The sequence below is a fragment of the Bombyx mandarina genome, chromosome 19, assembly GCF_030267445.1.
Source record: "Bombyx mandarina strain Sakado chromosome 19, ASM3026744v2".
NCBI classification, from domain to species: Eukaryota; Metazoa; Arthropoda; class Insecta; order Lepidoptera; family Bombycidae; genus Bombyx; species Bombyx mandarina.
This window is the reverse complement of record NC_143225.1, coordinates 1,887,665-1,903,018: the sequence shown is the minus strand read 5'-3', so window position 1 is coordinate 1,903,018 and position 15,354 is coordinate 1,887,665. Positions and strand designations below refer to the sequence as shown.

The following is a 15,354-nucleotide window of genomic DNA, read 5'->3' as shown; positions in this document are numbered from 1 at the left end:
AAGCCAGGGCTGTTCTAATTTATTTTATAGCCTTGTAGGCAGACGATAATACGGCCCACCGGATGGTGAATAGTTCCGTTTTTTTTCCCGTCCTATGCTGATAGTCTTGAGAGGCTATCTCAGCTTCACCCTAACGTGTAGGTGAGCTCACGGGGCTCAAGCCGGAAGTGTTGCTAACACTGGCCCTAGCAAGAGCAGTGCTTCACAGAATCTACCACCGGATGGGAAACGCGACCCACAGAGAAGATCCGGCGAGAAACTCAGTGGGCTGTGTCTATGGGTAGTTACCGTCACCCATGGACATCAGCTAAGGGCAGAGCTAAGCAAAGGGCTTAGAGTTTGTCTTATTCTATTAATACGTTATTGTGATTATGCATGTTTATTAAAAACAATCTATGGCTATATTGGAATATAGTTGGACGGTATGCTGCTGGTGTGGTCGTCGTTTCACAGGTGCCGGTGGAAGAGCAGCGCCGCAGTACCGATCGAATCGCTGTTGCTAGGCATTGCTGAGCCGGTAAACTTTTCCGGTAATAATTTTCATTTCTTTTTTGTTGCTTTAATTTTTGTAATTCAAGCTTGGAATGAATGATAAATAGTTCTATTATTTTTATACCTAGTACAGCCATGAGTTCTGTTACAAATGAAAATGCATTTTTTGAAATGAAGTAATTTATTACATATTATTAAATGTATACCGAAATATTTATTAGTCTCAGCAAAAAATATAGATAAAATAGATTGTATTCGTTGCATTTCGGTTTGAAGGATGGGGCAGCCGTTGTAACTAACTGAGACCTTAGAACTTATATCTCAAGATGGGTGGCGCATTTACGTTGTAGATGTCTATGGGCTCCAGTAACCACTTCACACCAGGTGGACTGTGAGCTCGTCCAGCCATTTAAGTAATAAAAATTTTATACAGGCTTTAATATGTTTGGCCACGAATCTATGGACTGACGCACTGTTTCCAAGGGAAATTTCGCCACTGCTTGTTCTAAAGATTTTTTAAGAGACTCAATGTCACCGTGTCGTTTAGAGCAGGCCATGTCCTCTAAAATAGACCATAATTTGAAGTCTAAAGGGTTGAGGCCTGGGCTAGATGAGGCTCAGCTCAGCTCTTATAAAGTCCGGAACGTTGGTTTCAAACCAGGCTTGGGTAGTTCGTGCCTTGTGACAAGGTGCAGTCCTGCTGGAAAGTCCTCGATATATTTAAAAAAATATATTGTTGAGAGGTTTCACATGATCCAAGACTGTATCTTGATACACTTTAGCTGAAGTTTTCACTCCTTTTGACAAAAATGTAGTTTTGTGACTCTTTTATTTTGCTTATTGTAGTGTTCTTCAATCGCGAAAATTTTTTCATCGGTAAAGAGGATATTTCTGTGTCTTTCACCTGCGTATCGCGACAGAAGGCGTTTTGATCGATCCACTCTCTTTAGTTGTAAAGATTGATTTAGAGCATGTCCTGTATATCGACGATAAGCACCGAACTTCAGGTCTTGTTTTATAATACGCGACAGAGTCCTAGTAGGAACCTTCATTTCTCGCGATAAGATTTTTTGCTTCCTAATGGGATTTCGACGAATTCTGGCTTTAACAGCATTAACAGCCTTTGTAGTTCTAACAGCACGCGACCGCCCCGATCTTTTCTGGTCTTCGACAGACGAGATGTTGTTGTATCTGTTGATAGTACGACATACCTACATACGGCCAATCTTTTGGTGTCTGGAATATGACCGACGGGTCCATACCCACTCTATGCAAGGCAATCACTGCAATCCTATTTTCTTTAACACCCCATTCCATATTGTAATTTAATATTTTTTTCTCTTACCTATGCTGATAGCCTTGAGAGGCTATTGCAGCTTCGCCCTAACGTGTAGGTGAGCTCACGGGGCTCAACCGGAGTATTGCCAACACTGGCCCTAGCAAGAGCAGTGCTTCGCAGAATCTATCACCGGATCGGAAATGCGATCCACTGAGAAGATCCGGCGAGAAACTCAGTGGGCTGTGTCTGTGAGTTCATAATTTGATAATGAACACGACAAAATATGTGAAATGGCGCAAAATCGAAGTTTTTTAAAACTTCTGTCGATTTTGCGTTAATGTGTTCCAAATTCAAATAATTAAAAACTTGAAAACAAGAAAGGTTTTTATGTAGGTAACAGTATTTATGGACAGACTAATTATATCATGAAAACTTCATACTAAGATGGTAGTGTTCTCTACTACCCATTTAGAACAAACAATTAGGTAACACTTTTATGAACTCTTTCACATAATGTATGTTATTTCTATTTTTCAAGTTATCATCGTCATAATTTTCATAGCATACCTACATATACATTGCTGAATTAATGCATTAATCACAAACAGACTTTTAATTCCTTTCCTTAAGATGATCGAAACTTCCGCTAGAAGCTTCATTTACATTTAACAGTAAATGTAAATGGACAGTAAAGTAGAAAAATGAGAATATGAATTCAAATTCAAATTCCAAAATAAATTCTGGTAATATTATTTTATTAGATATCTACAAATTAACGCCCAAATAAAATATCTTTTACAATTATGTAGGCATACACTTTCATTCGTATTAATAATAATAGTTAATTTATATTAAAAGATGTTTATGTATAGGTAATGCTCTAAAAAGCTATCCTCGAAATTTGGTTTTATAAGATGAAATAAATAGGAATACGTTTTATCTTAACACAACCATTCATCCATGTTTATCAATGTAAAACTGTACTTAGCATGCGTAAATAATTTCTCGTTGCCACACAAGACAGCTCTAAAGCGAACTGGGGTCAAACTATTGACCTCGTATTGCCAAACTCACTTTTATGGAGAAATTGAACTTGTATATTATCATACACCTTACAGTTATAGGTACTGACAGATGTAGTAAATATCAGTGGTTTGACCGGAAAGTGCCTAATTGTCATGAAGCCATTGGAACTTTTTCGTAAGGCTCATCCAAATGACGAGTGCTAACACAAAGTGTCTAATTAGTATTCATCTGAGCGCGTGTAGTCCTCTTCGCGGTGGGGACGGGTTATTAGCCGGCGCCGCCTCCGCGCCCAGGCATATTGTTCCGAGTTCTGCCCACCGAGCGCCGTACGCTCGTCTGCCAAACGTTAATTCACTATGTCAATATTGGAACTGCAGTAAGGTCTACCAGCGATTTCACCACAAGAAGTCGAGCCGGTGGCTGGGAAGGCAAGAAGTCGGCATAGCTGTTTGAATAAGATACACGGCTGTGTCACTTCGAGCCAGCTCAATCCGCCGGCTTTCTTCAATTTCAAGATTTGCGGATGCTCCCATATCGTGAAAATTCGGATCGCTCCCGCTCCCGCTGAGTTTTCGCCGGGAGAGGGCGCACCTGACAGCTGTCAAAGAAAACTTTCTTCGTAACCGGACGTGGGAGGATTTTTATTTTTAATCACACACGACGATGTTTCCGTAGAGTGTGATCGGCTGTGAACGTGCGTGACGAAAACGATACGAAAACACGACAAAATGCCGACCGAGGAGGTGTTGGGTCCGCGGAAGACAATGCTCATACTAGTGATTGTTGTGGGATGTTTCGCTATGTTGTGGCCCAGGATCCTGTCTCCGCTGATCTTGGGCCACACACGGGAGCAGCTGAAGCCGAACGAGTTCGACCGGGAGGCAGGTAACGTCGGTATTTTTAACACAAGCTCAATGTCAATACCGCTGGTCTTCGACGACCGAACATTTACTTTTCACGGCCCGCCCGTTTCGTTTTAATCTAATTATACGCCGATTTGGGTTGTTAAATGATCTCCGTACTTGAATTATTGTTTGCGTAATATGTAAATGTCTAATGCGAGAAGAATTTATGAGTTTGTTTGCAGATGTCATGAATATTGCTATGCAAATACATGTCTGTCCAGTTGTTTATTCTCAGCTCGTAATATTTGCTAAAGACCCGATCGTAGTGATGTACTGAGTGAGAATTTTATTTATTAGGTAATTTAATTGATATCGTTAAAGACACAGATATCAACAAATTAATTTATTTGAGCTGTAGAGCCATGAGGTAAAATCATCTAGATGCACTGAGAAATAGTTAAATTCCTTTATAAAATTTAATTAAATCTAAATTAAGCGTTTTCGAAAAAGGGAAATAGTCCACTGTGTTAAGTAATTTAATTTGAAATTTAAAAATATTAATAAAACAAAATGTTTTGATCATAAACCTCTAACAGCAACATCATTTGTTTTTTAACATATTAATATAAAAATCAACCCAGTTCGGCTGGAACAGGAAAAATAATTAATTAGCAAGGAAAAAACTGTGCTTTATCACAAGAGTGATATAGCACAGTATGATAAGTACATTATTATAAAAGGAGTATGCATTTTTCCTGTAATAGTAAAAATGTCTGAATTATAAAAAAAAGTATTTTAAGGCATATTATAAAAATGATGTTAACTAAAATAATATGTTGTAAACATAACAAAAGTACAAATCCTATATGAATGAGCTTCTGCAAAAATCACATTTAAATTAAATAAAAATAAAAAATAATATGTATTAATTGCCTTATAAATTTACACTCATAGAACCTTCTCTTCTAGAAGAAAAAATAATTATTTTATATTTAGAATGTAAAAGTTGCAGTTCAAAAGATTTTGATAAATGTACAATTTCTTGTGAAGCTATCAATTATCTATAGTATTTTTTTTTAATAAAAAGATACCAAGATATGTCAGGTAGACAAAGCATTTTGTTACACATAATGCAATATAGTTTTAACATTATGAAGTTCTCTAACAGGATGCTGTGAGGTAATGTTCGGTACTGAACTGGCAGTACTGGAACTGATAAACGAGGTTTGCAGCTCAGCAGTCCATCTACATAGCGGAAAGCTCTCTGCAAATGCTGCAGCTGAATGTAGAAAAGCCGTGAACGAGACCTGTGGTGTTGATATAGTAGCGTTCCTCAAACGCAGCGACAACATAGGAAAATCTTCTAAGAGCCTCGTTGAAACCATGAAGAATAGCAACAGTTCATGCCTGAAAGAGAATTTCGGTGTGCCGGTGATGAATCTAGGACCACACATAGCTCTCAACTCATGGACTTTACAAGACAGTCAGTTGTTTTTGTTTTTCGTGAACATTTACTAACAGGCATGGTGTTTATCTGTTATTTGGACTAATATTTATGATGTTCATTGTTTTTATATTTCCAACCTTTCTATAGCCCTTCTAATAGTAATATTTTGCAGATTCAAATCTTAGAACCATAATTAAATACTTTCATCATATTTGAAACCTGGATACGTAAATACACACATTTTAACAGTTTCTGGTAGTCATAGTATTAATATGTTCACAAGAGCATTATCGGTATCCAATCTTTGACAATTTGTTCATTTTATTATCAATTTTTATAATTTTATCTAAATCTCTTAAGCAGACTGCTGAGTCTCATCCCGTCTCCTCTACCATTTAATTAAAAAAAAGCATTATGATTCTCAGTATTTTATGTGATTTCACCACAGTCATTGCAGAGATTATGTTAGAGCAGTATGTGTCAGTCCTCTTATGCGATCTTCATGATAACGACACTTATTAAACAAATCAAACAATTTAAATTATTAATCATTATAAATGGAGATAATCTCAAAATTTTAAATATTAACACGAAACCAACAAATGATAACTCATGTTGGTACTCTCACTTGAAAATCGTGTTAGAAGAGTTTGTGCCAGTTTATTCAGAATTTGGTGGATTTATTTTCTTTTCTCTATTCTCTCTCTCTTTTTCTTTCTCTCACTCTATTTTCTTTATTCTCTTTCTTCTAGATTTTATTGAGTGAGATCTTGACTGTTAAATCAGACAACTAATGAACAACAGATTTTAATGATGGTCACACCATGGGGTCAACCAACAAACCACCTTTGGAAATTATCTTGTTTTAGAATAAGAACGATTATCACAGAACTACATTGCTTGCGGTTTGCGAACCGAAATGTGTGAATTAATTTAATAGGTAGTACGTACGGAAACCCAAGTGAAAATATTGACGACATAACTTTCTGACAAATATATTTTTGATACGTATTACGTACGTATTATTATGACCTTGGTATCTAATCGGTAGTGCGTGTGATACAATCCGTTTTGTGTTATGTTATTAAAATTGGCTGCCCATTTACAAAATGTTAAAACTGATATCTAAAACAAAAAATATAAATTTCTAAGGTCGTGTTTTCTACAAGTATATGTAAATTGTCGCATGCCTTGTTATTTCGCACTCTGGCTTCTTTAAATAAAGATGTTGTTAGCTTTCACATGTACGAAGGCGTATATTCAAGTAAGACTTGTTTCTAGTCCCGCGACGAGGCGCGAACAAAAGTTCTTAACGTATTGTCACTTGAGGTCGTTCCGGTGGGTCAATTTATAGGCGAAACGGATGTTACGAGAAAACAAAGCAATTTCAAGGCGTACAAATATGAATTTTCAACATAAGAATAATTTTTATCAAGCCACAGAACCAAATAACTGGTAACAAATAACGCACGATTATTCCACCCCAATTTACGATTCCTTGAGTTATTATGGGTACCAGAGATTGACAAAAATACTTCTATACGTTTAAATATATACGTATTTAGATAATAAACACACAGAAAATGAACAAACAAACCTGTAACACAATATTTGCTTGATGTGGGAATCGAATCCACGACCCTCGGCGCAAAAAAGTCAGCCAATGGATAAAAATTACGGATAAAAATTATTGTTTTTCAAATCCCGGAGAGAGAATATAAAATACTTGACGTCACAACTTCAATTGAAATGATAGGTTAATAAATCGGGTTTCTTATCGCACGGTAACGCATGGTATAATCACGCCAACGATTCCTAAAGTTTGGACCGTTAAAAATTCACATAAATTTCCGTCAGTCAGCCTTACGTAATCCCACGAATTCCTATATCGCACAGAAGTATTATAAAGTAACATGTGCTCAATTTGAACATGTGCGGTACATTGCCTAACGTATTAGCACATGCTGCAAAGAGCGACGGAGTTGACGAGATATCTGGCGAGGCCTTGTCGTGTACGATATGCGAGGCTAATTAACGGACCAATTTGTAATGATTTGTTCAATAGGTCAAATCGATGCATCTATTTGGACATGTCTCTCTTCGTTGAAATCACTCCATAGAGCGCCTTGTCGGTCAGGGCAGAATAGAAGGTACCAGACCGCGTGGAAGGTTGCCCATGCAATGGATCGACCAAGTCAAGTCGGCAGTTGGCGGTTATCTATATGTTACACAAACTACCATGTATTTGACACACACACGCATGCATACTATTTCATCATTATCCTGCCCTTCTCCCAGTCACCTGGGGTCGGCGCAACATGTTTTCTCCTTCCATACTCTTCTATCATATACCATTTCTTCGCTCACTCCCCTCCTACCCATATCGTCTTTCACACAATCCATCCATTTCTTCTTAGGTCTACCTCTTCCTCTAAATCCTTCCACATTCATAGTTAACACTCTCTTAACAACCTCATTTTCATTCCGTCTCATCACATGTCCATACCATCCCAAACGTGCACTCCTCAGCTTCTCTGTCACAGGTGCCACTTTCAGACTTCCTCTAACATATTCATTCCGTATTCTATCCATTCTCGTTACTCCACACATCCATCGCAACATTCGCATCTCTGCTGCATGCAATCGCCTTTCATCCGCCACTTTCGTTGTCCAACAAGCTGATCCATACAAGACGGTAGGCCTTATTAAGGTCTTATATATCTTCCCTTTTAGGGGAAGAGGGATGTGCGAGTCACATATGGTGCCATATATATATCACGCATGCATACTATTTATTTATGTCAAACTTTTGTTCTTGACGTCTGTGGTCAAATTGAAAATAGATTAAATATTGTTTGTCTTTATTCATATTTTTCTATAGTGTAGTCTTGGCGAAATTTGTGATTTTAGAAGTACCTAGTCTTGCCATAAATACTGAGACAAAGGCAAAAGAAAAAAATTCATTGCAAATAACATTTATTACTTTTACAGTGTGTTAGTTTAATACATAAATATAAAACAATTTAAAGTATAAAAAGCTTATTCGAAGTGGTCTCCATTGGCTGCAATACAGTCCTTTAAACGCTGAGGTCAGTTATCAATAGAAGCACGCACTCTTTCCATGGGAAAACTTTCACTGCCAATCGTACGGATTATTTTAGGAACTCCAAATTATCATGGCGTTGAGAGCAAGCCGTACTCTCTAAAACTGACCATAAATCATAATCCAGCGGATTAAGATCGGGACTAGACGACGGCCAATCTTCAGCTCTGATGAAGTCCGAAACGCTCGTTTCCAACCAAGACTGCGTAGACCGAGCTTTATGACCTGGCGCCGAGTCTTGCTGGAAGGACCATTCTTGATTATTGAACATGGTGTTGTTAAGTTATCACCCCACTCCATTTTAATATCGCAAAATATTGTACAATGTATTGACGCCAAAATGAGAAAACTCAATGAGCAATCATATAAAAATGACAGATTCCAAATTCAAATGTAATATTTTGTTTATTTTTTATTGTAATAGTATTTATGGCCAGACTAAGTATATTAGTATTCTTTGACAAAAGAATCTTAATAGTGTACAAACTTATAATTTTAATTAATTGTAGTCGAATTTCGACTACTGGGGGACCACTAGTTCTTATAAATATGTACTTAGTTAGGTTAAAGGTATATTGAAGAGTAAACTGGAGGGACTTAAAGAATGACTGTAAAAAGTTGACAAGGTATCACAAGAAATTTATCCTTTGACACAATTACCTGACTAAAACATGCTTTTGAATGAAAATAAATATTATTGAGTTTTAATGAAGGACTTCGCGCCCTCCTTTTTTAATTGCTATTATTGGCAGTCGGTCCATTTCTTGATTAGTGGTCACAGTCAATTCCAAGGGCATCGTCAAGCTGCTGCCTAAATTCTACCCTCATCGTACAACCACAAAATGTTTGGTAGATGGCTTTTTGTTGTCTTTATAAACAATGAAATATATTTAAAACTAGCGACCCGCCCTCGCTTCGCTTCGGAAACATTAAATTTTATTATTGATAGTTGAGTCCCGCGATGCTACCCGCGGTTATTGTCGTACCGCGGGTGACGCCGCGGGGCGAAGCTTGTCTAAAAAAAGTAGCCTAATTTACTCCTTATAAATCATCAGCTATCTGTCAGTGAAAGTCCCGTCAAAATCGGTCCAGCCGTTCCAGAATTAGCCGCAACAAGCGGACAGACAAAAATTGTAAAAAATGTTATTTTGGTGTATGTACCGTATATATATTCATAATATGCATGTAGTAAAAAGCGGTTATTTCAATATTACAAAGAGACACTCCAATTTTATTTATATGTATAGATTTGACTCACAATCGGTTAAACAATGATGAAACTCACTGACGCCTCTCAATGTACGTGAATCATAGTAATCGCCCTGCAGTTACGCTAAATTAGGAAGTGCCTAGTTCTCGCGTACGCCCATGTGTAATTAGGGCCGGTGTGGTGGTATTAAATGTTGGTATTATTGTCTTTTGAATATATACAGGGTGTCCTAGAAATAATGGATAATCCCGAAACACCTCATAGTAGAGCTATTAGGGACACAAAATAAAATAAAAATTCTCAAGTATAACCCAAACTACGTATTTAAAAAAAATCATATTTTCCATACTGCGTTTCTGGAATATACAAAAGCTACAAATAAATGAAATCCATAGACTTTGATGTTATAATATTCTATATGGACTATACTAAGGAATATGCAGGAAGTCTTATGAGTAGCTAGTGCAATCTATACATATCAGTAAAACTGTGAAAGCGCTTAGAGCAATTTCAATTTCGGTATCGCACATCTTCACGTTGGCTCTGATGCCGGCCACTCACATGCGCGCGAACATTCGTACAATGTACATGTGTGAAGGGCCGTCAGACATTCATTCGCAAACTTAGCGGCTACGGCTGTGCATATGGGTTCGGTATTCAATTTGCGAACCCGTTTGCGCTTCCTGCTACACTTGTATACGAATGTCTCACGAATTTATCTTCTTTTTTAATTCGTCAATAGAACATTGAAGAAAACTTTGCATAATCATTTACAAATGTCGTCTTACACTTGTGGATTTCGTGCGAATGTGAGTGACCGGTATGGCGGAGAGGAACTAGTTTAACAGCCAACGTGTGGACACTCCACGAATTTAACCCCTCAACTTTGGTAGCATTGGTAGCAACGTTGGGGCCAACGTGTGGAGCCGGTGTTAGCCTGCAACAAAAACACGTCTAGGTGGGCTGATTATAATAAAACAACTTGGACCATATGTTGTCGATGAGCCGAGGTCTTACTAGGTTATTAGGTCAGGTATTAGCCCAACTAATAGTACCTATTTGACCAAGTTTTTTTTAAAACTATTTTATACTATTCTGCAGTCACCCTGAATGAATATAATCATCATCACAAAACGCGTTTTTGTTGTTGTTTAATAATCTCTCTCTCATAAAATCGTATTGTTAATTTTTCAATTAAACATATTTATCGGTGTTCTTCGATCCGTTGTGACGTCAAAGTTCAATAAACAAGCTTTCATTCTATGACAATAATTGTTTCGAAAATCGAACATTAGGGATTGCAAACAATTTTTTTTTAATCAAATTGTAAATATTTAATTTGGACTCTTAAAGATATAACATAATATAAAAAAATACTTATAAAATTGTTTTAAAAACATAGAATTTACGGTACGCAGCGGCTTAGTACCGCCCCTGACATTGCTGACGTCATTGGGCGAAGGTAGCCACTCACCATCAGGCAGGCCGTATGCTCGTCTGCCTACAAGGGCAATAAAAAAAGTATTCTTTTCAATATTAAGACAACGAACGATCACTTTGCTCCGTTGGCGACCCTAAGTAGAGCGCAAGGCGGGTTATGTGGGCAGTGTATTTAGCATAACTTTACGGGTTTGTATTCAGGTATTTGAAGGATGCAACCGCACTATTGAGGTTTGTATGCAACTAAACATACAGTAGGTACGTTGCATCTTCGTTTCGTATTCTACATTTTGTAATTGTTAGAGCGTATGAAGAATTCCTAATGGTTTTGCAAACTACAAACCTACAAAGCGCTTAGGTAAATAATTAAGCATTGTGAATTTGGTACATGGTTAGCATTGTGAAGTAGGTGCATGTCGTAATTTATATGTCTTCTAAGGCGAAAATAACATACGGAAATCGATATTCACTAGTTAAGCCGTGTGGGTACTTACATATAATAACTAGCTGACCCGGCAAACGTTGTTTTGCCATATATAAGATTTCTAAGGAATTTCTAGTGTAGACAAAAAAAACTCATTCAACCACATGATGCCTCATTATAACAAAAAAAAATTGTCCAAAAAATAAAAAATAAATGTTAGGGGTGGACAATCCTTAACGTTTAGGAGGATGAAAAATAGATGTTGTCCGATTGTCCACCCAGGCCGATATGCACGCTAAGATTCACGAAAATCTGTCGAGCCATTTCGGTGGAGTTCAATCACGCACACCGTGACACGAGAATTTTATATATTAGATAAAAAAAAAAAATTTTGAAGTGGTCGTGGTCTAAAGGATGAGACGTCTGGTGCATTCGTATGTAGCGATGCATTGGTGTTCGAATCGCGCCGGCAGGTACAAATTTATTCAATGAAATGCATAGGTACTTAACGGCTATACAACTGTTTATCCAAAGGTCGGTTCTGCGACAGCACACTTCGGTAACGCTGATATAGCCTCTCAAGGATATCAGTATAGGTAGGAAGAAAATTTTTATTTTTATTTTTGATTGCCCTTGCAGGCAGGCTAGTATACGGCCTACCTGATAGTGAGTGTTTACCGTCGCCCATGGACTCTCAATGCCAGGGACAGAGCCAAGCCGCTGCCTACCGCTGCCTACCGCTTAATACGGATTTTTATTCATGGATAGACCGGTCCTCTGTTTCGTTCGGTATTTTCCATGCTATTGCTTGCTTGAGATGAGTCCGTCATCCTCTTTTCGCCACAGAACCAGACGCCTTCGAAACAATTCTCCCTAATGCTGCCGTGTTTATCGACAGTTTTCCTTCAAATTTATGAAATTTGATTTTTCAAACGAGTTTTAATTAACCGAGGTTATCAAGAAGATTATAAAGAGCATTTAGAAACAACTAAAAAGCGTACAAATTTTGTTCTGTGCCCAAAATTTCGCAAGTCATTGAGAAGTATGTTGAAAATCTACCAAAAATTTCCACTCGAACCGTCAGCCAAGAAAGAGCGTTAACAGAAGCGTGGCAATAACAAATTTTACGGTTTAATCGTGCGCTTCCATCCATTCATTGTTCGGTTGGCGACGAAATGTCAAAGCGAATGCAAATAAATCTCCAAAGCAAACCCCGAAAGTGTTTCAAATCGATTAATTCCATTTCTTTGTCCACTTTGAGTCGATAGTTGAAGATTTATTGAAATTCCGGAATCAATTTGACGTAAGCGTCTATCTGTCGTTGCTATGCTAACGGCATAGCGTGAAAAAGTAGTTATTTATGACTTAGACGCGTAGTCTCAGTTGTACGAGTGTTATAGGCATAAAGCTTGTTACGCTGAGTAAAATTCTACATCCGGTAGTATGCATTCATGAAGCAGCTGCTCTTGAGTTGTAAGAACTCCTCCAGAAGCGTACGGGGGGCTGTTAGCAAATCCCCTTCCTCCTGGCCTAGCTAGTGCTCCCTCCTTCCCCTCTGGGCCTCCGGGTCACCCTCCTTGCGTCGTGTTCCTCAGTGCTGAAGGTTGTGACTATTACGGAAGTAATAGGAAGCGGAGGATAGTAGTAACTGCTACCTACCGTCACATTCACATCCCCCTAGAGATCAGATACCTAAGTTAGTGGAAGCAGCGGTACCGCGCGACTCACTGTCAACAGCACATTAAGAACACTGAATAAAAAAATTACCATAAGATTGAGATCATAAGATATTATGGCGGCTTACGAAGAGGACGTGTGAGGGAAAATATACCAGCAGTCACAGATGAAACTTGCATTTTTAATCTTCATGGGTTACTTTGACTAATCATGAGTTAGTACGTATGATCCTCTGCTTGAGATTGCAATTAAAAAAAACTGGATCTGTCAACGAGCTAAAACAAATTTAGATGCTTAGGTATGCAGTGCAATTCAGTGCATAGCTTAGCGTGAAGTAGGTCTGATTGTTCGAAAAATGATAGGTACCACTTCGATAATAGATTAACAAATCTTAAAATAATCGCATGTTGAGTGTTGAATATTATTAAACCAAGCTAGGTTCACATAATGAAACTCTGCTTTAACCAAATTAACACGTGCTTCTATTTTGAATTTTCAACGGCAAATCGAACAAAAGCTGCCTTATGTAAATACAGCGAATAGTGACTAATGAATGCACGATATTTTACATTAGAGTTTTCTGTTTAAATTTTGAAGAAGTGTCGAAATCGAGTGGTGAAATTCAAGGGCAGGTTGGGCAGACGAATACACTGTTTGTTTGATGCTGGTGGTTACCGGAGTAAACGTCTGAATCCGATGTCAGCCGCTGTGGTCATAACCTATCTTGTCTCTTGAGATAACACAAACGGTCCAGCCCGCATTCTTCGGATTTCCACAACCAGCCCCGAGTTATCGGTTCATCTTGTTGGAGGCTTACCCAGTACCCACACAACATTTTTCGATATTAAGCGAAATTAAATCTTCAATCTTGTCAATATCATCATCACCATCATCATCATCATCATCATCATCATCATCCTGCCTTTCTTCCAGTCATCTGGGGCCGGCGCAACATGTTTTCTCTTTTCATACTCCGCTATCATATACCGTTTCCTCGCTCACTCCTTTCTTACACGTATCGTCTTTCATGCAATCCATCCATTTTTCATTCCATTTTATTTACCTGTCCTTCTAAAGCCTTCCAAATTCATAGTTACGTCTTAATCTTGTCAATGTCATTTTTTTAAATCTCAAAACGGTTGACACTCTATCAACTGTCATTGGTGGAATATTTAGAGGTTTGATTAACAATCCTATACCCCATTTCTTTCTACAGCAATAAAACAAGAGCGACCTCTGATCCGCGGGGCAGGTCCTCATCCGGCTCTCCGCGAGCGTGGTCGAGCGATCCCACCGGGCACCGCCGCCCCATCACGGACCATCACGATGCCTCCGCACGCAAGGGTACGGTCACCGCTATCTGTGTACTTTGAACCGGAAATCAAGGTCAGTCTGTTTGGAAGTTCTCCGGTGAACTGCTTTCTGGCTTCTGTTTGATTTCATATGGCTGTATAATATCGATACCAGCTGTCGTATAGAGTACTGCTAAATTAATAGTACCCAGGGCCGTAATAAATTTTTATCCATGGTAACACTACCTAATAGATTCGATTGCCTCGAGCCAAAAACACATTATTTTACAAATATAATTATCACATATCCTCAGGAGCAGTAGCAGAAAAATTAGGACTAACGTATACAAGTAAATTAAATGTATATAATCCACTAATCTCTTTTGTACTAGATGCTGATCGATTAATAGGTTAAAATCATCAATCAAAAGAGAAAAGAGCACTATATTTTGATTCGATATTTAAACAGACTTTTACTCCAACAGAAAAAGAGACCCTAAATCGTTTCTAATCATTGGTTTCAGGAGCTTGTTCTTAAAGCGATACCGTTGTGGTCCTGATAGGTTGAGACAAGATGGCGGTCACTTAAATTAGAACTTCCTTCGTTTGCCGCTAGGGGCGCTGTTCCAACTCCCTACGAATTCGAGTTAACTTTTACGTGATCGAGAAGTTAAAAAACTCGCACTAAGCACTCTAATAAGTTTGTTCTGACGGACCGTGTCTGTTCGTATAGTCTTTACAAAAATAGCGTCAAATGTAGATTCACAATTGCAATAATAATATGACCTTGGTAATTATGAAATACTAGATGTGACACGCGATCTCTGCTGCTTTATTTGTAATAGTTTAAAGATAACGTTTTTAGCTAAAAAGTTCAATCGAATCAGTACTGTTGTTTTGGAGACATTTATTTATCTATATATTAATACGTGAAGCAAAAACTTTGTATCCCTTTTTAAGAAAATTGCGCGGACGGAGGAGTATGAAATTTTCCACACTTATAGAGAATCCACACTTATAGGTGGGTTTACGTTGTAGATGTCTATGGGCTCCAGCAACCACTTAGCACCAGGTGGGCTGTGAGCTCGTCCATCCATCTAAGCAATAAAAAATAAATAA

At 38.0% G+C, this 15,354-nt stretch overlaps 1 protein-coding gene across 10 annotated transcripts in view; it reads left to right on the top strand.

Moving 5' to 3' along the window:
• The first annotated feature begins 3,097 nt into the window (after positions 1-3,097).
• RIC-3 (RIC3 acetylcholine receptor chaperone) overlaps positions 3,098-15,354 on the top strand; it is a 36,673-nt gene continuing 24,416 nt past the window's right edge. For 7 of the 10 annotated variants that reach the window (XM_028176478.2, XM_028176477.2, XM_089735205.1 and 4 more), the window contains exons 1-3: positions 3,130-3,682; positions 4,811-5,125; positions 14,160-14,329. In XM_028176478.2, the coding sequence (XP_028032279.2) occupies positions 3,526-3,682; positions 4,811-5,125; positions 14,160-14,329 (642 nt within the window). In that variant the 5' untranslated portion in view covers positions 3,130-3,525. Of the gene's footprint in view, positions 3,683-4,810; positions 5,126-14,159; positions 14,330-15,354 lie in introns of all 10 variants that reach the window. The other 3 variants (XM_028176479.2, XM_089735207.1, XM_089735206.1) reach the window with 3 other exon arrangements.